We start from the raw sequence: 26,620 nt of genomic DNA on the forward strand, positions 1-26,620 counted from the left end.
GGCTGTGGCTGGGCTCTGCCAGAAAGAATACTTAGCTAAAGCCAAGGGTCTCTTAGTAGTGTCTGCCGTGGGGCAGGCAGGGGAACCTGGGGCCCAGGTAACTGGATGTGTGCCATCCCTACCTGAGAGCATGGGTCTCGCTCAACCGTTAAAATTATTTAAATGAGATTTCTGACTTAAGCTGTACTTCAGCAAGAAACTAGTAAGAATACTAACCGCTTCTTCTACCCACTATGTGCCAGGCACTGTGATGCTGTTACCCAGCTGGCCTTGTCCCATGGTGGTTACATGCTGGCACTTTAGAGTCAGAATTACTGGCTGTGTCCTTTTATGTCCCTGAACTCAGTTTTCTCATCTGTAAAGCTGGGCAATAATACCTCCAGGAAAGTTGGGAGAAGTAGCCAGCGAATTCCTATGAAGCACTTAATACAAAGTCAAATATCCCAAATACACTAGCTTTAAAAAATTGTATCTGATTTACAGTATAACCCTGGTAAGGTAACGAGCACTAGTTCTGTTTGTGGGTGAGAAAAATGAGGCTCAGAAAGTGGGAGTGATTTGCCCAAGGTCACATGCCAGGAAGGGGCTGGCCAAGGGTGCAAGCCTGGCGCTCTCCTCTAACAACCAGTCCCCCCGTCACTAGAGGGCCGCCTCACAGCCAAAGGGGCCGGCTCACGATGCCCCTCTGGGATGGGATCAGCGCAAGGCTGTGCCTTCTGGTTCCTTGCTGGTATGCCAGCCTTGGCCCCACAGGGCCCTCTTGGGAGGATAGGTGGCAGAGCAGCCCCTGATTGCTTGGGGGACTCGAAAACCCCCAGGCCTTTTCAGCAAGAGGAAGGACAACAACTTCCATGTGACTGCTGAGCTCCAACAGAGAGGACTGGCTTTGCCTCCCTTTCAGAGAACTTTTCCTTGGTGCCGCGCCCCCCCTTAGGTGGAGTGGCGTCCTCTCGCTCCTGGGTAGGGGTCCGCAACCTGTGAACCTCAGAATCAGCATCTTGGTTCCCCCCAGGGACTGTGGAGGAGGAGCTGTGCTTCCAGGCTCTCTCAAAAAGGTAGTAATACCACCATCAGGTATTCCGTCCGTCAGGACACACAGTGCGAGGGCATGAAAAGCCCAGTGCCTGGCACATGACAAGCACCCCAAAGCGAGAGCTCTGATCATGTGAGTGATTTCCATTAGCCACGTGTATGCTGGTGGCTGAAACTGGTCTGTGATGGCATCTGAAACCCAAGTAGCCGATGAATCCACACTGAGGAAGATTACCTTCCCCAAGGAGCGAGAGGGGATTTCTTTCCTGAGAAGCCTGGCACATGCTGGGTGACTGTTGTAGCTTCTCCCCGTGGCTGTGCGGCATTCTCCATCCTTCCTTAGGATACTCTCTCAGCTGGGTTGGTGACCTGGCCTCTGAATGTGCGGTTGGTAAATTGCTGGCATTTGAGTTGCTTAGTCCTACCACCTGGCCTTTAAAGGGGCCCCTACTGGGCAGTAATTGCTTCCAGGCAGACCACTGCCAAAGAGAGAAATGCTTAGCTCCTGTAGGGAGGCCAGTTAGAGCAGGAGCCCAGCAGCAGCTCATCCAGTCACTGAGTAAGGTGGGAGCGTTCACTTGGATGCCCGGAGGGACACAGTCAGGGCTGGCTGCCGGCCTTCCTTCTAATCCTTCATTCCCAAGTGACTGCAGAAGCTGAGTGGCAGCCGACTGGTGCTGGAGGGTCGTCAGTTGTCCTCCTGGCTTCACATGTGGCCATGCCAAGTTCAGTGCCTGCACCCTAAGAATGTGCATGCTTTGCTGGATCTGAGGTCAGCCTGTTTCCCCACTTCTTAAGGGAAGTAGTTATCATGTCAGTGAGCCTGTCCTCAGCCCCTGCTGTGGGACAGAGTACACGAGAAAGGCTTTGAGAGAGGCCGAGGGCCATATTGGGCAGTGCTTGGGCACTTAACAGTGCATATGAACCAGGAAGGTCCCCGTCAAACGCAGATTATGATTCAGGAAGTGTTGCAGTTACAATGACTGAGCAGTCTCCCAAAACCTAGAGGTGCAATAACCGTGATTTTGCTCCCCCTTCCTGTGGGTCAGGAAGTGGACAGGGCGCAGCAGGGGTGGATGTCTCTGCACCAGGATGTCTCAGAGTCAGGGCTGGAGCCACTGGGAGGCGCACTCCCTCTCACATTGGTGTTGGCTGCAGGCTGGGGGCCCCTGTTCTCTGTGTGGGCCCCTCCGTGGGTCTTCCTATGGCTAGTTTGGGTCTAGTTCATGGTGGCTGCAGAGGGGATTCTGAGGGCACGAGTCCATGCGAGAGAGGCTGGTACAGCTGTATTCTTTTTTATGATCCAGCCTCCGAAGGCATCAAGTATCTCCCAGCTGCACTATGTGGCTCAGGGCTGTCAGAGGCCCAGGCAGGCTCAAGGGAGGGAGCAGCTCTTACTGTCTAAGGCTGCTGTAACAAATGGTCGTAACCTCAGTGGCTTTAACATAAATTAATTTTTTCACCATTCTGGAGGCCAGAAGTCACTAATTGAGGTGTGTCAGCAGGGTCGTGCTCCCACCCAGGGCCCTAGGGGAGAACCGTTCCTTGCCTTCTCCAGCTTCTGGTGGTTTGTGGGAGCCTCGCTCCAGTCTGTGCCTCCATCTTCTCATGGTCACATGGTCTCCTTCCCTGCAGGTCCTCTCCTTTCTCCTCCAAGGATAACAGCCTTTGGATTTAGGGCCCACTGCAAATCCAAGATTTGATAGCCTCATGTTGATAGCCTTAACTTAATTATATCAGCAAAGACTATTTCCACATAAGGTCGCATGTTCACAGATACTATTAGGATGCAGACCTACCTTTTGGGGAATACAGTCCAACCCACTACAGCTTCTGATGGGAAGACAGCATATGCGGCTTGGAATATTGCCGTGGCCATTTTTGGTCCACCTCAGAAGATTTGGAAGGGGGCCTGGGATTCTGCATTTCTCACAAGCTCCTCAGTGTGCCAATGCTGCTGGTCCACAGAGGACCCATGGGGTACAGACATGCAGGGTGCTGCTCTCGAACTGCTGGCCACCTACTGAGGAAGAAGGAGTAAACAGCGAACTTGTAATACTGACACTACCCAGTACTTGAAAACACATAGCACCTACTGTATACAGGCACTGTTCTGGGTACTTTGCATGTATCTGCTCCTTGCATGTAACACTCACAGCAACCTTATGATAGGCTTCTTATCCGTCTTCACAGAGGTGAGGCTCAGAGGGCAAATGACTTGCCCAAGGTCACACAGCCAGGAAGGGGCAGAGCCAGGAACTGAGCCCAGGCCAGCTGGCTCTGAGTCCTTGTAGTTACCACCACAGTACCCTGCCTGCACTAGGACCTCAGGAAGGAGCAGTCGGTACAGGGGTGGAGGGAATAAAGTAGTACATTTTTAAAAATCATTTCCATCAATATGATAGAGAGGAAACCGCTCTCTAGCTGGGCCTTACTGAGTGTTCACTAGGTCAGCAGAGATTTGCTGAGTGTGTGTGTGTGTGTGTGTGTGTGTGAGTGTGTTCACGTGTGTGCCTGACATGCAAGCAGGGACTGTGAAACACGTGCTTTCTGTCCTTGTAGTGTACGTAGCCTGGTCAGGGTGCTGACTGCAGGACATATGCCGGGCAGACAAGTGAAGGAAGGGATCTTCAGGGAAGGACTTACAGGAGCACAGGCACCGAGACAAGGGCTGGGGGTGGGGGTGGGTTGCAGGTGTGCCAAGAGGAAGGGGGGTTGACAGAGGAGAGGCAGGCAGATGAGGGGTCAGGGCAGGAAAGGAGACCCTGGCTCCTTTCTTATGCATGTAGCATTTAGATTGATTGTATGACTTATAACAAAGTCAAGGAGCTATTTGCTATAAGACAGACCCAAGGAAGCTGGGGCTTTCAGTTTGGGGTCTCCAGAGACCTGGGTTGGGCTGTGTGCTGGAGCTGTTGACCCAAACCCTTTGGGGAGTCTTGTTTCTTTTAAAGAAGTTTTCTTTTTCTTCCAACTACTAAAGTAATAGATTGAATATATAATACACATATAACAACATGCAGAATGTCAAGGACCCAGATGTCCTGCCTCCTGAAGATAATCTTTATTAGCATCTTTTTTTTAAGATAAAATTTATATACCATAAAAGCTACCCTTTTAAAATGTAAAAAGCAGTGAATTTTAGTATATTCACAACATTGTATACCCATCACTATTATCTAACTAAAAAATATTTTCTTCACTCTCCCCCCATCAAAAAAAATACTCTGTAGACATTAAGCAATAATTCCCCATTTCTGACTATAGATTTGCCTGTTTGGGGCATTTCATATCAATGAATCATAGAATATGTGGCCTTTGTATCTGGCTCCTCTCACTTAACATAATGTAGCAAATATCAATAAATTCCTTTTTATGGCTGAATAATATTCAGCCAGGGTCTCCTTTCCTACCCTGACCCCCCATCTGCCTGCCTCTTCTCTGCCTGTGGCTGTACCATATTTTGTTTATCCATTCATTAGTTGATGGATATTTGGGTTATTTCCCTCTGTTAGCATCTTGATGTAGCTTCTTCCATTCCTTTCTCTGTGCTACATGATTGATATTATGTGGCATTTCCCATGTAATTAAGAACTTCTCAGAAGCATAATTTGTAATAGCTGCATGATAATATTCCATCCGGTGGCTGAATTGTAATTTTCCTAACCATTCCCTTGAAGTCAGGCATTTAGTTGTTTCCAGTTGAAATAAGGTTTTAAAAAGAGCAACAAATGAGGAAAACCTCAGAGGATCTTTCCAGAAGAGCTTAAACCTCCTTCAAGCTGTCTGTGCCAGCAGGCTGCTGAGCCCAGTGGGGGACAGGAACGATTTATCCCAAATTACTAAGGGACATGGATTGGATGGGGTACTATAAAGACGATTCTTCTCCAGGGTGGCACAACAGATCTGCCAAGGGCCCAGGCCCCATCTTTCTCCACACCCCCAAACATGAAGGGAATGTTAATGTCATGTCATGCTCTCCACCCTGTTTTTATATTTCTTTTAGGATTTTTTGTCTTTTTCCCATCAACAGTATGGTTTTCATATACAATCTGGAAAGCACAAAAAAATGAATAAAGAGCTTGAAATTAAAGTTGCCTGTATTAGCTACATTAAGAGTGATTCCAAAATATCAAGGACTCCTTTTTAATTTCTGAATATGGTGTAATGAAATAATACTATCAAGAAATTGGAAACAGTTTCTTTGAGTAACAGGGAATTTTAGAGTTTAGCCTTTAATAGCACATTTTCTTTAATGATTTCCTAAATATAAAGGAAAATACTGTTTTTTAGTTGAGATATAATTGTGTAAGTTTAAGGTGTAGAATGAGTTGAAAAAAACAGTAATAAAATAAAGTAGCCTGGAATTAACCCCTCAGAGGCAACTCCTATGAACATTTGGCATATTCCTTCCCAGTCCTCTGAATATAGTCGAAGACCACATTAGTTGGGCAATTTTAAGATAATATTTTTTAAAACCTGAATTCAAAAGCAAAACATGTCCATTGTAGAAGATGTAGAAAACCCTACACTTCAGGAAAAACAACTGCAAAGGGCTGTACGTCCTTCCAGAGGGTTATGCTTACATAGAAAATGATACTGGTAAAAGCAGTTCAGCAAAATTGGGGTCAAGCCTATTTGCTTTCCTCCTTCCACTAGATACAGAGTGGTGTTATGTGATCTCATTTTTGTTTTCTTAAGAGGAAAATATATTTCTTTATACCTAGTTGTATATGTTAACAAAGTTCCAGGGAGGACGCCCAAGAAACTGTAATGATGGTTACTTATTAGTTTCAGTCCAGAGGCCTGAGGCTTCAGATGGTCAGAGGGCCTGAGATGCTTTTCTAAGGGTAGAGGGCTTGAGGGAGGCAGGATACTTACAGTTTGTATGTATCTCTTTTTTTGCTGTTTGACAGTTTCTACTATGTGCTTATTTTGGTTTTGTGATTAAAAAAAAAAGTTTAATTGGAAAAATATGTCATTAAATATTCTACATTATTTTTTATGCCTTTACATTATGGTATTTGACTCATCAATTCCTAGGCATTTAGGAGGGGGTCCAAGTTACTTTGTAATTTTTTGTTTTGCATAACCAGGATGATTTTCTTGGAGTTAATTCCTAGAAGTCAAGTCGCAGAGGTTTTTGCACCATTTTGTCAAATGTTCCTTAGCAAGTTAGAAGCAAGATGCACACCAGCTGGCAAAGTGCCACATGCCCCGTTAAGCTTCCTCACCCAGATGGGGTGGGGAAGCCTTTAGTGTTCACTTCTAGTTGGCCAACTATGAGTGCCCACCATGTTTTGAACACCACCCATGTGGTAGGCAGAATAATGAGCCCCAAGGATGTCTACATCCTAATCCACAGAACCCGTGTCTTTGTTAAGGTATATGACAAAGGAGAATTAAGATTACAGATGGAATTAAGGTTGCTCATCAGCTGAACTTAGATGGGGAAGTGACCGTGGATTGTCCAAGTGGACCCAGTGTAATCACAAGAGTTCAGAAAAGTTGGGGAGGGAATCAGAAGTCAGCCAGAGAGATGGCTGTGTGAGAAGGACTTGGCCTGAAGATGCTGGCTTTGAAAATGAGGGAATAGGGCCTCCAGTCAGGAATGTGGATGGCCTCTGGAAGCTGGAAAAGGCAAATGGATTGTGCCCTAGGTCTCCAGAAAGGAACTCAGTCCTGCTGCCATCTTGATCATTGCAGTGAGATCCATGTCGGACTTCTGACCCCCAGAACTGCAGGATAGCCAGTCAATTTGTGGGAATTTGTCACAGCAGCTATAGGAAACCATGTCCCTGACACCTTCTGTGGTGCTGGCTCTTAGGAGGTACTTGGTTCTCATCTAGACGGCTCAATGTATTTACTCTTTTGCCGAATCTTACACACCACAAAAGCAGTTTCAGAATTGCATAGTCTGTGCAAAACAAACCTACTGAGTCAAGTTTCTGATTTGTTTGCAACTCATTTTGTCTTTAAGCTGAGTTTATAGTCAAAGTACTGTGTTATTTGGGTTAGTTATTTCTTTTCCCTCTTCAGCTTAGGTTTGTTATCCATTTGAAATAGGTTTATTTTTTTTTCTGCTACCATTCAATAGAATGCTGTCTTTATTGGTATGATTTTACTTTTCAAGCAACTAATTGATTTAGTTTTACTTTTTATTTAATCTTTATTGATTTACTTTTACTTTTACTATTATTGATTTACCTTTTGATTTATTCTTTATTGATTTAATTTTACTTTTTGAGCAAAACATCAAAACTGTACAAAAAAAGTGTATACCCAGAGTATCCCTTTTCCCCCATGACCCTTCTACCCACTCCCACCCACTCCTTGCACAGAACTAAATAAACTGGTTTCTGGTTTATTCCTGTGACTTTTTACAAAAATAAGCAAATACATGACTACTTTCTCCCTGCTTATAGAAAAGGTAGTATGCTATCAATACTCTTGCACTTTGTTTTTTAAACATTGAATATCCTGGAAATCACTTCGTGTCAATGCACAGAAATCTGTCTGTCATTTTTCACAGCTGCGCAGCCCTCTGCCGTGTGGCTGTACCCATACTTCATTACCACTCTCCTCTGCAGGGCAGTTAGGTGGCTCTCAGCATTTCACAATGCGAGCAGTGCCGCAGTGAGTCAACTCTGTCTTTGTTATTTTCTAACTGGTGCAGTGCATCTTCTGGAAAAATTTCTAAAGTGGGATTTCTGGGCCAAATGGTAACTACCTATCTAGTCTGTTGAATATTGCCTGGTTCCACTCCATAAGTGTTATTCCATTCTGCATTTCCACCGGCCAGGTATGAACATGCCGGCTTCCCCATAGCTTACTGACAGGTGCAGTCAAGTTTTTCATCGTTTCCAGTCTGACAGGTGAGAAATTGCTTTGTGCTGCAATTTCCTTATTATAAGTGAGGCTGGATATCTTTTTATCTCTTTAAGGACCATTTTTAATGTCTTTTTCATAACCTGTTCATGTTTTTTATCCTGTTGCTATCAGAACTTTGTTTTTTGCCTCCTAAAACTTTAGAATTCTTTACATATTAGGACTAATTAGCCCTTTATCTTTGATGTGTATTACAAATGTTTTCTCCCTGGTTGTCATTTTCTTTTGACCTGGTTTACAGATGTTTTTTTTTTTTTCAACGTGAAAGGTTTTTTTTTCTTATTGTCATCTAGTTTAATTATCAATCTTTTTTTAAATGAGTTCTCTTTAGAAAACCTTTCCCTAACCCCAGGATATAGAGGATTTTACCCATTTTTTTTCCTATTCATAATGGTAAATACATTTTTCCCTTTGGATCTCTGATCTGTTTGGCATTTACTCTTGTATAGGGTACAAGGTGTGGGTCCAATTTTAGCTCTTTCTAAATGGCTACACAGTAATTCCCAGTTTTACATATTAAAAAGCCCATCGTTGCCACAGTGATTTGCAATACCATCTTTGTCATACACTGCATTTCTGGGTGTCCACAGCCCTGGCTCTAGTCTGCCCCCTGTCTGTCTACCTGCCTACTCTTGAGTCAGTGCCACACCATTGGAATTAGAGGTGTTAGAGCAGGCTTTAGTATATCGTACCTCTGCTTGCCACTCTTCTCTATTAAGGTTTTCATAGCCATTCTTGCATTTGGATTTTTTAATTTTAAAAAATTAATAGTTTGATTTTTTTTAGAGCAATTTTAGATTAACAGAACATTTGAGCAGGACAAAATTCCCATATGCCTCTTCTCCCTCCACCCTTCCTATACAGTTTCCCCTATTAGTAACATCTTGCGATAGTGTGGTACATGTGTTACAATAATGAGCCAATACTGATACATTATTAACTAAAATCCACAGTGTACATTAGGGTTCACTCTTGGTGGTGTTAATTCTGTGGGTTTTGACAAATGCATAATGGCATGTATCCACCATTATAGGATCATACAGAATAATGTCACTGCCCTGGAGTCCCCGTGCCACCTTTTCATCCCTTCCTCCTCCCCTAAACCCATGGCCAATGCTGATCTTTTTACTGTCTCCATAGTTCCACCTTTTCTAGAATGTCATAGTTAGCACCATACAGTATGTGCAGCCTTTTCAGACTGGCTTCTTTCACTTAGCAAGATATGTTTCTTCCATGTGCAGTTTTGGTTTTCCATGTGAACTTTTTTATCAGTTTATCTAACAAGCTTGTTGGTGTTTGTATTGGGCAATGTTACATTTTCAGCTGAGAGAAAACTGACATCTTAGTGATGCTGAACAGGAATGGGAGTTTTTTCCTATTGAGTCCATTAAAGTTTTCTTCACATAGTATTGCACACTTCTTGTTACGTTTATTCCTAAGTATTTTCTTCTGTTGTAATTATAAAAGGAGATTCCCCTTCCATCATATCTTCTGTCTGGTCTCTGTTTGTGTACAGGAAGGCTATGGACTTGAATTTGAAAACTCAGATTCTTGCATGTCTGTGGAGCAACATGCAGCCAGCAAGAGGGCTGAGTTCTGAGCTAGCTTTGCCCTAACCGACCAGGCACCTTTAGACCTGTGGCATCACCTTGCTACCCCTCACCCAGTTTTCTTTCTTTCAAACTGAGGCGATAAATGTGCACCATTTCCCAGGGTAATTCTAGCAGAACAAAACTGATGTTTGTGTTTTTACTGCTTTGCCTTCCATTTAATTTAAAAAAATTGAATGTTCTTTCCTGCCACAGTGTACAGAGCCGGGCTGCAAGTACCCAGCCCCCTACACACCCTGGCCTTGTCAGACTTAACCTTTGCATACATGGAAAATGTCTTCTGCCTGTGTGCAGAAACCAGAAGGGACACGGGGACTAGCTTTCTTGTTTGTTTGCTCATCATTTATTTAATCTTTTAATCACAAGTGCACTGATTCTGTCGGGCATCTGTCAGGTCCTCCCAAGTGCCAAGCAGGGAGGGTACAGCACACTGGCCCTGAACTCAGTGCCTACAGCCCAGCAGTTCTCAAGCCATGATGAAGGCTGTAGAGTGTGCTGCAGGGTGCCCTGGGGGCACCAACCTTGGAGGGGATGGTCAGAGAAAGCCTCTTGGAGGAGGGGTCACTTGAGCTAACGCCTGAAGGTTGACTAGGAGTCACCCAGGTAGGGAATGGAGGGGAGAATCTTGGCAGAGGAACAGCATATGCAAAGGCTCTGAGGTGGGAAAGGGCTCCATCTCTTCATAGAACTGAGAGATGACAAGTGTGAATGGATTGGAAAAAGCTGGGAGAGGGAAGTGTGAGATGGATTAGCAAGGTCAGGCCTCTCTCAGGCCACGTAAAGGAGCTTAGAAGTCAGTAGGAAGCATTGTAAGGAAGATATGACAAGGTCAGATATGCCGTTTTAATCAATACCTTTGCTACATAGGGAGTGTGTTTGGGTTCCCAGAGAAACAGAGGCAACAGGGTAAATACAGATAGATATAGATATATAGATATAGGAACACATATGAGGAGATTTATTATAGGAGTTGACTCACACGATTATGGAGACCGAGAAGTCCTACTCTGTCCCCACAAGCGGAGCCCCAAGGAAGCTGCTGGTCTGAGTCTGAAGGCCTGAGAACCAGGAGCATTGACATCCAGGGGTAGAAGAAGGTGGATGTCTCAGGTCAAGCAGAAAGGGCCAGTTCTCCCTTCCTCCACCTTTTTGTTCTGTGTAGGCTCTCAGTGGTCCAATGATGCCCACCCACGATGGTTGGCAGGGAACCTTTTTTACTCAGTCTACCCATTCATATGGTCATCTCTCTGGAGACACCCTCAGAGACACACCCAGATATAGTGACTTCCCAGCCATGTGGGCATCTCTTAGCCCAGTCATGTTGGCACATAAAATTAAGCATCAGAGGAGGGCATTGGAGCAGGTGGCGAGGGTGGAAGCCGGGAGGCAGGTTAGAAGACCTGACAGTGGTCCAGGTGAGAGTCCATGGTGGCTGGGACCAGAGTGTATTAGAAGAGACGGAGCAGGGAGAATGGATTAGGGATCCTTCTAGGGGGGAAGGTAAAATCCAGCTGGCTTGATGATGGACCTAGTGGGTTTGGAGGTTCGGGGATTGAGCCCTGAGATGGGGAGCCCTGGAGGAGGCTTGGTGTGGAGAAGGGATGGGGGAGATTCGGGGCTTCGGTCTGGGACACCAGCATTTAGAGCTGTGCTATTCAGTATGGCAGCGAACAGACTCAGGTAACTATCAGAATGGAACTAGTGTGACCAGGGAAATGAATTTTTAATTTTATGTAATTTTAATTAATTAAATGTAAATAGCAGTGACTACCATATTGGACAGCACAGATATACAATATTTTCTCCACTTTAACAGAACGCTGAGTGCCTTTAATTCATCTGAGTTGACATGTTAGTGGGAAAATACAAGTCTGGGGCTCAGAATAGCAGTTGCAGTAGGTTCAAATTCTGCTGTGCTACTTGCTTGCAAGGTGTCCTTGGACAAGTAACTTCACCTCTCTGAGCCTCACTACCCTCATCTATTAAGCAAGATATAGCACTCCATGCCTCATGGGGTGCTTAGTAAGTCTAGAGCCAACCTCTAGGAGGGGGCTGCCTTGCAAGGCACTCAGGGGTCAGATAGCCGTTAGTCCTCCTGGGTCTGACCTTTGTAATTGTTCTGATGTGTTTACTTGCAAGTCAGACCCTCCTGTGGGAGGAACTCTGGTGTGGCTTCTTTCTCCCCACCTCTGACCTTGTTGCAGAGTATGACCTTGGGCAAGTCCTTTCCCCTTTTAGGCCTTGGTTTTTTCATTAGTGACCTGGGGGTTAGAGCAGGCCTTCAATGATGCAGGTGCCCACAGCAGGGGCTGGAGTCTGAGGAAGGCCCCGGGAAGAAGCAGGGACCATGCTGGAAGTCAGCAGCATCAGCTTCGCTATTCCATCCATGTGTCTCTGACTGGGTTCTGCCTATGAGAGCCCCACACGGGAGAAGCTTGGATAAAGAGCTTACCCAGACCCAGCCCTTACCCCCAGCTTGCTCCAGCAACCTTTTGATCAGAGGAAGGACTTTGATCAGAGTCCTTTTTTAAAAAACACGGACAAGGTTTATTGACTTCTGAACTGTTGGGAAAAATGAGTGTTGTCTCATTAAAACTTCATTGCTCACTTGTACCAAAAAAAAAAAAAAAGCCCATTAAAGTTTCATACCTGACATGGAAGACTATTAAAGATTCATAATTGCAATAAAACTGGTCAAATTTAAATTTTCACTGTGATAATACTACAGTCAGTGGGGTCCTCATTTGAAGCCGCCAAAATCCGTTTCAGTAAAGTTTTGGGGAGGTGGTGAAGAAGACCGTGAAAAGGCTCTTTTCTGGGCCCGCGCCTCACACTGGTGCACAGGTCCCGGAAGATCAATTCCTGTCTCCCAGCTCAGCACAGGGATCGAGTTAATGGCAGGTTTCTCTCCTGACTGCCTCTGGTGAGGGAGCTCGGGGCCACTGCTGTCCTGTCACCAGTTCTTTTGGCTCATTTGTCTTGTGTTCCTTTATCAGACATGGATAGAGCACCTACTGTGTGCATGGCGCCAAGTCCCCTGGGGCTAAGAGGTCACGTAGGAGATGAAAGAAGGACAGGCTGGTTTTTCTTAAAGAAGGAGTTGTTACTAGTTCGAGCAGCTGCTTAGCATGCTGGCGGAACAATGGCCAAGTCCCAGCTCTTGTCACTTCACTTCCTGGCCTCAGCCTTCTCGTCTGTCCAGTGGGGATAGCACGCACCTTGTGCATGTGGTCAGCGTGTGTGGGTCTGTGGAAGCTGAAGGTAGGGCCCAGGGAGGAGGCAGACAATAAGGTGGGGGTGTGGCTTGGAGAGAATCGGAGGAGGTAGAGCTGCCAGATTCAGTCAGTGAGTGACTGAGTGGTCACTTCATTCTCAAAAATGCAGATAACATTTACTGAGCACTTACTGTATGTTAGATAGTGTTTCACCTGCTTTATATGTGTCCATTACAAATGTTCACTGAGCACCTGCGATGTGCAAGATGATATTTTAGATGCTGGGGATACAGTGGATAAAGTGACATTTACTCCTAATGCCTGTGAGGTAGTCTTGGTACTATCTGCATTTTCCAGGGAGGGCTACTGAGGCACAGAGAGGGTAAGGAAATTACCCAAGGTCACACAGCTAGTAAGTGGCAGTCTGGGTCTGTGCTCATAACCACACACCAGATGGCCTCATTTAGTGTGTGTAACACTCTGGCACTTGGTGGCCTTATTCCCATTCTGAAGGAAGGAAGGTTTAGAGGAAAATTATTTTCCCTGGATGTCTTAGGGAGCTGGAGGGACCATAACCCCGGTGGGCTCACTCTGAAGCCTGCTGAGCACTTCTGCTGCTCCAAGGGCCCCAGCCTCCTCCTCAGCACCCCTGTGCCCACCTCAGACCTGGGGGAATTGAATCCCCGCTCCCAGTGGTTGGCCCGGTTCAGGGGACAGTGTTCTGTCCTTGTCGAGTCCCTTCATGCTCTCCTCGGAGCGAGCCTGTCTCTGGATGGCCTGTGGATGACAGAAGAGTCCTTCCTCTGCCTTAAGATGAAGGGCATTCCTCCATCACTGCTGGTAAATAGGATGCCTGTGGTGACAAATAAAGGAGAGCCACCTTTATCCATTTATCCTTCCCTGTCCTCCCACCGGCACCCCGTTTGCAAGTTGAGCATTATTGGACACTCCATCACACCTTGCACATGTCTCTGCTTTCCCCGGGGAGCCCTGTCCCAGGGAGTTCCAGGGACACAGGCGTTTCCTTGGTTAATTAGCCTCAGAGGCTGGGCTTGGCCGGTGCCTTGCTCTGTAGTCCCGGATGCGTCCCTGTGCTTTCCGGGCCTCAGTCTCCCTGTCTGTAGGAGACCCCTGGGAAGGCCCTGATGGTGTAGCACCTTTGCCTCTTTACTGTTTGCCTTTGTTTACCCACGTCTTAAGCCCAAAGCTGGTTTGGGGGATAAGAAAAAGTAACATTGCAATGAGTAAATGGAGCTCTTAGTTCTCTTGCGCTGGGGTGGGAAGGAAGAACCAGATTAAGACCATTAAACATACCACCTCCATCTTCACACCACACAAACCGAAGGAGAATGGGCAGCAGGTGGAAGGGAGATGGGGACAGAAGGGAAGACGGGTCTGTCTCATCCCTTCACCACCTACTGAATGTCTCCTGCAAGCCTTGATATGTGGGATACAGGTGGTGCAGGGTGATGGGAGGGGTATGGGAGAATCTGGGCTCAAATGCTGGCTCATAGTCCACCTCTTGTGTGACCAGTGACCTGGAGCAAGTTGCTTGACATCTCTGAACCTGTCCCCTCTGGAAGGGAAGCAAATGGAAAGCTACTGAAAGCCTCTCATGTGCCATGTGGTTCATTTGAGTCCCACAGTCTCCTGGGCATTGCTGGGGGTATCGTGTCCATTTTACAGATGAGAACACTGGCATTCAGGGTGCCCTTCAGAGCTTCAGGGCCATGCAGAGCCACACAGCTCCTATTTTACGGTTGCCTGGCTTCAGAAGTGTCTTTCTGATGCAGGTAGGGATGGGACACCACCCCTGCTGGCCACACTGGGCTGCTGTGAGCAGCAGGGGCCACACTGGATATTTTTGAAGGTGGTTTGCGGAGTCTAAATGACTTTGAGCCTGCAGATACCTGTTCTGACCAGACTCCCAAACTGCAGGAAGTTTTCCAACAAGGATGTGAAGGAAATGGGAAGAACTCAAACCAGCTCATGCGGTGGAGGGCTACATGGGGACCCCGAAGCCAACCCTGTCTAGAAAGAAGGAGACAGGAGAGGATTGCAAAGAGATTGGGAGGATAGGCTCACATACCCCATTCAGTTGGGGATTTCCAAGTATGACCCCTATTTCTCGCCTATTCCCAGGTGGATTGCATACGAACCCCACGTGGCCTTTCACGAACCTGGCAGGGATGCATGTACTTAACAGGCATGAGGGGGAAATGTGAGAGCACAGCAAACTTGTGATTTCATGGATATTAATGCGTAGGGTAAGGCCGAAGTAAGTAGTATGCTGGTAATTCACAGGACTGCATGAATGACAGGGGCCAGGCTTGGTGAGGTGAGGGAGAAAAACTGAAGTTTGGAACCCATAGCACTAAATCAGCACCCTATTACTCCCCCCCAAAAAAGGACTTTTGCCCCCAGAGGTTACTGACATGCCCACCCCAGAATTGACAAATTTAGCCAATAAAAATAAGGATGCTCATTTGAATTTCAGTTCCAGATAAACACCAAATACTTTTCTTGGTGTACATGTGTCCCGTGCAATATTTAGGACATCCCACCCCTCCTTACCCTCAGCCTTCCTGTGGAGGGCTGGGCAGATGCTTGTGGAATTGGACCCCACCTTTGCTTCCGCAGGGCCTGGACTTGCAGGGAGAGGCCTGCACACGAAAGGTTGCCCTCACTTACCTGGTCTCTGAGATGCTAGTTCCTTTCATTAAACTGCTGGAATGGAAATAAGGTATGTGGGGAAGATTACAGTTGATTCTCTTAGCTTAACAAAAGCCAAAGCTATTGAGAACAATGCAGAAGAAAACAGAGGACTTCAGCAAACGCTAAGTGTAGCCTGGGCTCTGGCTCAGCCTGTGGGGCGCAGCTGGGTACAGATGGAGGAGAGGGCTTATGCTGGGTGGAGGGAAGAGGGAGACCATTACAAGGGAGACCGTGTAATGACTTGGGTGCCAGTGGGCCGGGACCTGGCGGAACGTGTTTCCCCTCCACTCTCAGTAAGGCCAGTGCTGGCAGAAGCCCCGCTTCACCACACCTCTGCTTCTTAGCACTGGGGGGAAGCCAACCCGAAGAGAGGCCAAGGGGAGTTGCCAGGCGAGGTGGGGAGCAGCGAAATCCATCCCTTCCTGCGTAAGCACCTACTCAGCACTTGCTGTGTGCCGAGCCCTAAACCAGCTCTTGGGTCTCACAAGTTCTTGCCAAGGAGACCAGTGGGGCTGCCTGAGCTCTCAGGGGCCCAGGTTTCTCAACAAGGGAGCTCAAGGATGCAGAACGAGAGAATTGTAAACTTTGCTGGTGGCAGGGGTAAAGGGTGTGGTGTGGGGAAACATGCTGATCGCTGCAGAAATTTGGAGGACAATCCTGGGCCAACACTCCCATTTTATACTCAAGGAACCTGAGGCATAAAAACTACGGGGGGATTTGTTTGAGCTGAAGTAGCAGAACCAGGAATTGAACCCAGGTCTGATGGTCTTTGAAACCCTTAACCACAGTGCTTCACTGCCTCCTGGATTGTGGAAGGTCACTGAAGTTTAATAGAGAAGGATGTCATGAAAGCAAGAGATTGAGCAGGGTTAATCTGGGGCTAGGTCTGAGGCCAGTGTAGCTCTTGATGCCGGAGGGAGGGATGCTAGCTCAGGAACCTGGTGTAGCAGGTAGGGACCCAGGTTGGGTGAAGGGAGGTGAAGATTGGGTGAGACTTGCTGAAAGATCTACTCAAGGGAATAAAGGCAGAGTTGATGCGGGAGGCAGGTTTTCAGATCTGGGTGCTGAGCGCAGGGCTGAGTAGGTATGGCAGGGTGGGAGCTTCAGACATGCTGAATTTGAGTGATGTCGCTGGTGGCCAGGCATTCCTGACAGCAGCCCAGTAGGAGAAAACTTTAGGGCCTTGGGACCAGCCTGACCTGGGACTGCATCCTAGCTGTGTGACCACAAACTGTTTCTCTCTGGTGGAATGGAGAGCAGCGATACCTACTTTGCAGAATGTTGAGAATATTAAATAAGAAAAAGTTATGTAACAGTATATCCGAGGTCCCTGGCCCACAGCCAGCATCTGGTAAATAGTGGCTTGAAATGTGGGGTCCCAAGCTGGTATAGTATGGTGGTCCCACTGCGCTGAGGCTTAAATGGTCCTAGAGCCTAGGAATAGAGGGAAATGAGTGTCTGACTTCTCATTCATCTAATGAGCTTTTATTGAATTCTCACTTTGGTCCACACCCTGGGGACAGCGCAGAGAGGCTGACAGGAAAACCCAGTTATAGGACAAAACTGAGCCCATTCTTGACTATGAAGAGCGTGAGAGCAGGAGCGGGTCTCTGTCGCCCAACGTGACATCCCAGCATGGGGCCTGGGACCTAGTAGTGGGCAGTATGTTGGTGAATGGGATCACGGAGGCAAACATGCAGTGGGCACGTTGAAGCTGTGTTCTCTGAGCACATCAAAGCTGGTGCAGAGGGGAGATGGAAGGTCTACATTTGTAGTCACTGTACTGGAAACTCCCCAACTGCAGGCGAGGTGTTAAAGAAACAACAGCATACTAGAGACCTGGCTTTCTGTTCTCAGCCTCATCGTCACATCTTCTTGTCTCCTCTTTTCCTTCCAAATCCCTGTTTGGTGCACCTTTTCCAAATTCTGCTTTGGCAAATGATGGAAAACCCCCCCGTGGGGGGTGATCATGAACCATCAGTAGACTGGGAGATTGGGAAGAAGGAAAAGCAGCTGTGAATGATTGGTGTCACGAGGCTGTCCTTCAAGGCCATGGTGGCGTGTTCGCCTGGGCAGCCCCTTCCCGGCCGTGGGCCACAGTCACCCCAAAGGAAGTGAAGCTCTGGATCCTCCAAATTTATGCAAGCTGCGGGTCTCAGGCATGCTCATCTCACATTGCAGCATCTTCCCTTACAGCTTCTTACGTTTTTCTCACGTTTATTTTTATTGCAAGGCTAGTTTTTCTCCCTATGTTTTTTAAACCCTTTCATTAAAAAATATGATTTTATGTTATAAAATGAAACTGCCTGCTTGTTGTAAGAATCCAAGCAATATGTTATTGCTTTTATGCGAGGCTAGTTTTCTCACTTACTGCCTTTTTCTCGAGTAAATTAAAATGTTGTTTACATTTTAAGGAAATATAAGTTCATGCATGAGGTAAAAAATCTCTCAACAATGTAGAAGCATAAAAGAAAAATACTGGAAGTATGCCTCTTGCGTCTTCCTGCCCCTAATTCCACCCCTGACGCAGCCTTTGAGATGACTGTTATCTTCTAGATAAGGGGACCCTTGGGAATCTACTTACAGACTCACCCTTCAAATCCATTTCTAGGTCAAGGGGAGGTGGCCCTTTCTTGAGAAAGGAACATAAGCTCAGGATCAGGAATGGAAGGTTGGCTCTGCGATTGACTTGCTATGTGACCCTCAGGCTTTCCACATAACTTCTCCGAACTTCACTAACCTCCTTGGCAGACTGGCCAGCAGGAGAATTAAGATCATGAACTGCTGTCCTACGAACAGTGCAGGTGACTGTGTTGTGTGGTGGTCTTGGCAGGTTGGGGACCAGATTCTGGAGGTAAATGGGCGGAGCTTTCTCAGCATCCTGCACGATGAGGCGGTCAAGCTGCTCAAGTCATCCCAGCACCTCATCCTGACGGTGAAGGACGTTGGGAGGCTGCCCCACGCCCGCACCACTGTGGACGAGACCAAGTGGATTGCCAGTTCCCGGATTGGGGACACCTCCACGAACTCAGCGGGGTCTGGCTGCGTTGCTCACTCTTGCCTTTTCTGAAAGCCAGCAATGGCCCCCTCCCACCCTTCTGCCACACCCTGATCTCTAAAGATCACACCTGTTACCAGCACCAGGATCCCTGTCTCTTGTGGGCCGTGACTTTGGCCAGATCCCTTCTCCTCTTCTGGCTTCAGTTTCCCATAGAAAGCTGAATTGTACAACCCACCACTCTCATTCCTTTTATTTGCCTCAGGCAAATCATTTAAGAATTTGGGGCCTTTACTTGCTTCATAGGAAAAGTGGGAATCATAGCCCCTGCCCCCATCCCAGCTCGGTTACCCCTGAGTTACTTAGGCGAGAGTCCTGGAAGTCTTAAAGTGAGGTAAAGTCGCCAGAAGTCTGCATAGCTGCTGATAACATAATGTGTCACCTTTGGGTTTCCAACAGAAGTCTCAGACTGGTGGTGGCCCCCAGATCAGATACCCCCAGAGCAGCTCTGTCTTCTTCCTTGCTTTCCCTTGCACCTTCACAGTATTATACATTTTTAAAAATTAGTTGCCAACATTTAAAAGGATATCACATTTCCCATAAAAAAACACATGTCTGGCTGCTGCTTAAAAACCAGGAATTCTGGTGGCCTGAGCCTATGTTTTTCTGAAATCGGACTGGAGCTGAGCTGCACATTCATGGTGTATCTCAGGATCTCCAATTCACCCTCCCTAGGGTTGGCCTGACCCTGAGGCCACTGGTCAGTTGTCATTTCTTCTCTCCTTGTCTTACTGCCCTAGCCCTTGGCAACAACTCAGGAGTCCTTGCGTACTTAGGAGTACTGTCCACGTGGTTGACTGGGCGTCCAGAAGCCGCCTGTCTGTCCAGGGGTCATACTCCCTGACTCACCCCAGCAAGTAGAGACCATGGTTCTCACACATCTTAGCTCATCCCACCTCAGATCAGCTTTTCTTTTGCTCCCTTGTGTATTTGAACTGCTTAGACGTGCAACTGAAAATGTTTATCTTTCTTTATAGGTTTCCTGGGGACCTCACAGCAGAAGGGACAAACAAGGTAGGGTGCTCTCCATCCTTGGGTATCTTCGGCTTCTCCAGAGCTCCCTGTGTAGGGTGCCAAGTGACTCAAGTACATGATCTCGTTTCGCCTGGGCAGCCTGCTGTCTGTCTTCCCTCCACTCCACACAAGTTTGTGAGTGGCACCAGGGTTAATGGCAGCGAATGAGACAGATCCAGTCCCTGCCCTCGTGGAGGTTACACCTAGAGAAGGAGTAACACATGCAAACAAACAAACCTACACACCTATCTAGTCAACAAAAGATGTTCGGTGCCATTAAGGCAAGGTGCTGGGTGTTGTGAGAGGGAATAATAGATGAGATTCCTAATTTTAGAGATGGGGTGGGAAGAGGGCAAAGGCTTTCTGAGGTGGTGACATGGTATTTGGGCTGTGAATGGAACATTATGTAGAAGTTAGTGAGATCAAAGTCTAGTGTAGGAGCAGGAAGGGTATGATCTGGTCCGACGGCCCAGCATGGGCCAGAACCCCGAGGCAGGCAGAGGGCTGGACTTAGAAAGGAGAGTGTGAGAGAGCAGGGGGGAGTCGGAAACAGGATGGCAACAGGTGGGTGAGCCAGATCACACTGGACTTTGTGGGCCACTGTAAGAGTTTTGCCTTTTAACCTGAAATGATGGTATGCCACTGAATGACCTGAGCAAGGGGTGTAAGATGAGATCTGAGTTTTTACCAGATCATTTCAACAGCTCTGTGTAGGTGATAGGGGAAGGCAGAGGGGACAAGACGGGAGGCCAGATGGCATCTTAGACACAGCTGATCATGATAGAGGCAGGAGGAGGTGGAGTGTAGGTGCAGATCTGAGCTGTATTTTGGAAATGAGATTACTACTCCCCAGTTGACCAAAGGAGATAGCGAAACCTAGAGAATAAAATGGGAACCATAATAATGTTGCTTGACTCCTGGTGGTTACAAGGCACCGAGGAGATAACGTAAGTATAAGTGCCATGTTAGTTGTAAAAGCCCTTGGCAACTGCCTGAGGCCACACACTCTGGGAACAGAGCCATAATGTCTCCTGCACATTTACCGTGTGGGTGGAGACCCCAGAGGGACCCGCCTTGTCGCTCTGCAGTGTGCTCACTGGTTTGGCCTGGCCGCTGGGCTCCAGAGCAGCTCAGAATTTCTGGGCCTCTGTCTCCCTGTCTTTCAGCTGGGATTTTACAAGGGACCAGCTGGTTCCCAGGTGACCCTGAGCAGCCTGGGGAACCAGACGCGTGTGCTGCTGGAGGAGCAGGCGCGGCACCTGCTGAATGAGCAGGAGCGCACCACCATGGCCTACTACCTGGAGGAGTACCGCGGCGGCAGCGTCTCTGTGGGGGCCCTTGTCATGGCTCTGTTTGAGCTGCTCAACACCCATGCCAAGGTGACCTGAGCCCCTCACCAGGCAAGGTGGGGTGCGGGGGCTGGCAGGGCCTGGCATCGGCTCCTGAAAGCTCTGCATCCTTTCCTGCTTCCTTCTGTCCCCACCCCTTTTCTGAGAGCCCACAGTCAGGCCTACACTGAACCCTGGGCAGAGACGGTGATGGAGACCCTCCTGCCCAGGAGAAGCCCACAGATCCCTGGAGAGATAGTCAATAAAGGCCCCTGTAATTGGGGCCCTAACTCAGTAGCCATCAGTGCTGTGAGTATACATTTAGAATCTTCTGGATTGGTTTTAAAAAGCAATGCCTGGGCCCCACCACAGGCTGTTAATGCTATACATCTGTGGGTGGGAGCCAGCCACCGGGAATGTTTATAAGCCCTCCCAGTGACTGTACCAAGCTGTGGTGCAAGAGCTACACAAAGAAGAAGTGATTAAGTCCACTGGGGCTCAGTACATTTTGGAAGACTTAACAGCTAATACAATTCGGAGAGAAGTAGAAGGAAGGGCCTTCTAGGTAGAAGGGACAGCCAAGGGCTTCCTGGCGAATTCAGGGAGCTGCAGTCAGCGTGCTTAGACGCTGCTCTGCAGGAGCAGGGGAGAAGGAAGCAGGAGTCAGATGGTGCGGGCCAGCATCAGGCTAAGTGTTTGGACTTCCCTCTAGGACAGTGGGAAGCCGTGGAGGGTTAAGGAGAGGAGGCCAGTGGTTAATTTTGCACACACGTTATTTGGGAGAGCAGGGAGCCAGTACCACCTGCTGGGGGAGCTCCCTGCCGACTGCCCCCATTTTCCCTGCCTCCAGTTCTCTCTCCTTTCTGAGGTGAGAGGCATCATCTCCCCGCAAGACCTGGACTGCTTTGACCACCTGGTGCTGAGGCGGGAGATTGAGGCAATGAAGGCGCGGCAACCCCTGGGCCCTGGGGCTGGGGACACCTACTCCATGGTCTCCTGTAGTGACATGGGCTCATCCACGGGCAGCCGCGGCACCTCTACCACCGTCAGCTCGGCCAGGGTGAGCTGCCCCTGCCCTGCCCTGTCTGTGGCTGGATGGCCAGCGGGGATAGGGGGTTAAGATACCAGCTTTGGAGTGAGACAGATCTAGCCTTGAATCCCAGCACCTCTGCCCTAACCAGCTCTCTACCTCGCCTTTCTGAGCCTCAGTTTCTTCATCTGTAAAAACGTCATAACTGTTGAGTCCCTGCCGTGTGCCAGGCAGAGCTCTAGGAGGTAGTCGGAGAACAAGACACCTGTGGCCCTGCCTCATGGGGCTCACAGTTGGGGCAGGGGCAGGTTGGGGGAAGGAGGGGAGAAACACAGGTGATGAGACAGAAAAAGTCATGGCGTTCCGTGGGGAGATCCCACAGGAAACCACGGCAGTGGTCCTGGTGGTTTGGATCTTCCCCAAGGCACTCCCTCTAGTCTGTGGAGCCCCAGGGCCACCTGGCTTTCTCCCAGGCTGGCCAGCCCCCCAGAAAAACATCTGTTCCACCTCAGGGTGTGGTTCTGCCCCCAGGATGCTCAGAGGCAAATTAATCCCAGGAGGCCTTTGCAAGGAAGGGGCAGAAGAAATGCCTTGCCCTCTGTCCTGGGAAGCAACCAGGAAATCCCACCCATGCGGCCGGAAGAGCTGGGGCCAGAGGTCAGGAGAGCTCACCTGACTCCATACCCTCCTTTCCTGTCTTTGAAATTCTCCCTCACCATGCTCCTATGAAAAGGGGGATGGGGGAGGCACATTTCCCAAGCACTGTTGCTCCCAGATGCTGAACTGCTAGCTTTTATGGGTGGAATTGCAGTTAAGACTTGGGACAGATGCAGCCAGCTGTCCTGGTGGAGGAGCAGGAGCCGCGAGGGTGGGTGGTGTCTAAGGTTGCAGATATAGGTGGTTAGTGGGCATAGGAGAGCTCGCAGCTGCACGAGCAGCCCCGGAGTGTGCACATCTTCACTCTGTTGACTCTGTCTCCCAGTGTGGGCTTCTTTTAAGGTCAGAGAACCCGAGTTTCTGGGGAACCTCTGCTCCTCTGCTTCCTACCCCTGCCATCCTGAGTCCCCTTCATCCAAGAGTCTTTGTCCCTTCCTGGGGTGACCTGGGAAGCTGCCATGCATTCCTCTGGGGCTCTGGTCATGGCTGCAGCAGAGGCAGCGTCCTGCTTCAGGACAAGCGGATTGCTTCTGGGGCAGGGAGGAGGCTGTCCCCTGCCAGGGGTGCATGTTTGGCTCTGTGCACATGCTTTGATGTGACACCCGGGTGATGGTCTGAGTTCAGGTTGCAAGGCCCTGGTCCGATGGGCTCTTTCACTCTGGGTCTGGCTCCATTAAGATTGGCCTTGATAATGTCCATGTGGAGCTTCAGGAGCCATGAGCCACTGCTCTAAAACTGAGGGGACTGCAAACTGTAATTCCTCTCTAGACAAATGAGAGATTCAGTGGATGGGATGGAGTGTGTTCTAGCCTGGGAGGCAGGAGATTTAGGTAAAGCCCCAGCTTCTCTGGGCCTCAGTTTCCCTATGGGTTAAATGGCCTGAGATTCCTGATGGCAGGTCAGGCTGCAGGCCTGGGACAAGTCTGGGTAATTGTTATGCCCAGGAAGGGCTCTGGGCAAGAGTCCCACTGCCAGCTCAGCAGTGGCCTGCAGTGACCTTGTCCCAGCCCAGGGGTTTCTCCCATACTGGGGAAGTGCTACCCCTGGCCAGTCTGGGCCCCAGCTATGGCGACTGACCCCCGCTCGACCAGAGAAACCTTCTCTGCAGATTGGGGCACCCTGGGGAAGACAGACCACAGAAAGGCCTTGGGATGACTTTCAATCAGGGAGTTCTGGGGGACAAATGGAAGGAGTCCCCAGGCTTCTGATATGTGAATAGCTATGAGAGTCTGTTACCCACCAGATACCAGATAGCAAATGCATGTAGGATTAGGACTAACCAAGACCAGGTGAGCACTTGGAGGTGGGTTCTAAGAGAGAGTTGTCCAGGAGGAAAGACAGTGTGGGAAGGTCACTTCACCCCTCAGTGCCTCAGTTTCCCATTTGCATTGTTGGAAGGATTAAATGATGAGTAACTTCCCTAGCAGTGCCAGAATCTCAGAAATGCTGCTCATCGTGAGGGCAGAGGAAGCCTCTGTTCTTCCTGACCTTCCCCAGCCTGGCTGGGCAAATCCACCCAGAGGATTTGTATCCAGGGCCTTGCAGACCCTTGGAGGTTTCTGGACAGCCCTGAGCTGAGGATCTGCCCCTCCCCTGCCAGCCTTCTCCTGTGCTAGGTGCATTCCACATGCACAGCCCGGGGCTTCATTCCTCAGATCTAACCTCCACCCCTCTCAGCTCCGGCCCTTTGAAGTCCGGGTCTTCTCTGGTAGAGTCTCCTGAACAGGGTCCTTCTTCAGGCTCTGCTTGTCATTAGCAGGTATGACCTTGAACAAGTCACATCCCTTCTCTGAGTAGTTTTTCCATCTGCCAAATGGAAGTAATGACTCTAGCCCCACTTGCTGGAAAGTCCCAGGGTTGCCACAAGGTGAAGAACCACCTCTTGAAGTCCCTTCTCAAGGACGAGTGTCCTCCGCCAGTTTCCTTCAAGGAGGCAGTTAGAACTACAGGAACTCTTCTCTCCTGTCCCTCCTTTATTCCTGCTCGAAGTGTTCAAAATCCATAGAAAAGGGATTTGAGAAGCTGTGTTTATGTTGCCTTTGTGTGTATGTGTGTGTGTGTGTGTGTGTGTGTGTGAGACACATGCATGTTTGGGGGAGGTGGTTGCTGCTGTACCCACACCATCCCAAATATTTATTTGATGTATTTTTATTTTTGCCTTTTGCCCACCCTTCCTTCTCAGGAGCGGCTGCTGTGGCTTATAGACCTGATGGAGGTACCGTCCTTCCTGCTGGGTGGGGCTGTGGGTATTCCTTAGCCAGGGCCAGGTGGGAGCTGTGGCCCTTCCCACCACCCCCTTGTGTCTGCACCCTGCCCTGGTGGGGACTGGGATTCTTCCTGGTGCTCACTCTTGGTCCCGTTCACCAGTTCACTTTCTCCAGAGAAAGCCCTCCGCTCACATCCCAGCTCTGCCACTTCTTTGCTGTGTGACCTCAAGGTGATATCACGCCTCTAAGCTTAGTTATAGTATCTGTGAAATGAGGATAATTCTGTGCTGTGGAGCTGTTGAGATGCCATATACTGTGGCTTGTTATATGCCATATACTGTGATCGGAATGTTCTTCGCACTTCTCATGGCCTGGCTGTCTCCTGTGTGTGTGTCATGCCTGTTCACATGGCACCTCTTCTGGGAAGACTTCCCTGATCCTCTCAAGAGGGGCGACTTTCAACCTGTGGCTCTTTCAGGCCCCTTGGCTTCCCTTTGTCATGACTCTTGTCTCATTATATGCTAATAATGTTTATGGGCTGGTTATTCCTCTTGACCCTAGGTTCCTTGAGGGCACAAATGTGTCTGGAGTCACCACTGAATCCCTAGTGCTCGGCATACTGAATTCCTGGCACATACAAATAATTGGAGCCTTTCTGAGTGATAATAAAGAACTCCAAGCGTTCTCCATGGCACTGGAGTAATGCTTTCCACTGACCTCTTTGACGCCCCCAGCAACTAGGAGTGGCAAGTACTGCTGTAATCTCCACTTTTAGGAGAAGAAAACAAGCTCAGAGAGAAGCAGCTTGCTCAAGTGGGTCAGCTAGTGAGTGGTGGAGTCAGGATTTGAATCCAGGCCTGCTGGCCTTGGTGCTGTTAACCCCTGCAGTCTGGCTGTGGTTCTGCCCTGATGGAGCTCACCAGCAGCTTGCTAATCATCATTCATCCATCCGTCTGTCTGTCTGCTTCCTCCTTCTCTTCTTTCTGTTCTGTTAGGATATACTGACCAAGTGATTGCCATGTGCTATATCCAGTTCTAGGTGCTGAGAATACAGTGAGAACAACAAAGAAATCCTTTGGAATTTAGGGCAGGGCAGAGATGACAGAGAGTAAACAAAATAAATAACTGAAATGTATAGTATGTCAAGTAACAAAAACTATCAAGGAGAAAGATAAAGCAGGGAAGGGTTTTGGGGAGGGATTGGTGGGCTCAGGAAGTGATACCTGAGTAAAGACCTGAAAAAGAGGTGAGGGAGATAGCCATGCCCGTGTCTGGGTAGGGGGAGCAGTTCTCACAGAAGGACTAGCAAGTGCAAAGGCCCTGAGGTGGAAGTACACCTGGAGTATCTGAGCAAAGTCCAGGGGCCAGGAGGCTGGAGCAGAGTGAGGGGAAGGGTAGTAGCGGGTGATGTGCTAAGGACTTGGACTGGGACTCTGAGTGACATGGGAGCCATTGGCAGGTTAGAACAGGGACTGACATGGTCTGACTCAGTTATAACAGGATGCCATTGATTATTGAGAATACATGAGCATGGGTTTGTACCAAGAACAGGTTCATTCCCAAGAAAGGGCCTGACGAGGTTGTGCAGCCTGAGCTGCTGAGACAGGATGAAGGGATCTGCAGGCACCAGCTCTTCCCACTGCCTGGTCAGACCTGGCCTTAGTCTTTCCTGGGAACCCCCTCTACACACACACACACACACACACACACACACACACACACACAGCAGTCTGTCTGGCATGTGGAGCCACAGGACAGAAACCTCCTCCTGGAAGCCCCTCCTATGGGAGTACAGGGCTCCCTACTGGGAGTGGGGAGCCCCATGCCTGCCCTCTGCTCTGCCCCTGCTCTGCATTGTACCTCAGG

The 26,620-nt window shown here is 48.7% G+C and overlaps 1 protein-coding gene across 8 annotated transcripts in view; it reads left to right on the forward strand.

Moving 5' to 3' along the window:
- WHRN (whirlin) overlaps positions 1-26,620 on the forward strand; it is an 83,968-nt gene that overhangs the window by 42,491 nt on the left and 14,857 nt on the right. For 2 of the 8 annotated variants that reach the window (XM_037027444.2, XM_037027443.2), the window contains exons 4-8: positions 18,294-18,496; positions 19,496-19,532; positions 20,699-20,911; positions 21,711-21,920; positions 24,730-24,762. In XM_037027444.2, the coding sequence (XP_036883339.2) occupies positions 18,294-18,496; positions 19,496-19,532; positions 20,699-20,911; positions 21,711-21,920; positions 24,730-24,762 (696 nt within the window). The remainder of the gene's footprint in view (positions 1-18,293; positions 18,497-19,495; positions 19,533-20,698; positions 20,912-21,710; positions 21,921-24,729; positions 24,763-26,620) is intronic. The other 6 variants (XM_037027446.2, XM_037027445.2, XM_073225683.1 and 3 more) reach the window with 5 other exon arrangements.

Source organism: Manis javanica, chromosome 2 (genome assembly GCF_040802235.1).
Source record: "Manis javanica isolate MJ-LG chromosome 2, MJ_LKY, whole genome shotgun sequence".
Classification (NCBI taxonomy): Eukaryota; Metazoa; Chordata; class Mammalia; order Pholidota; family Manidae; genus Manis; species Manis javanica.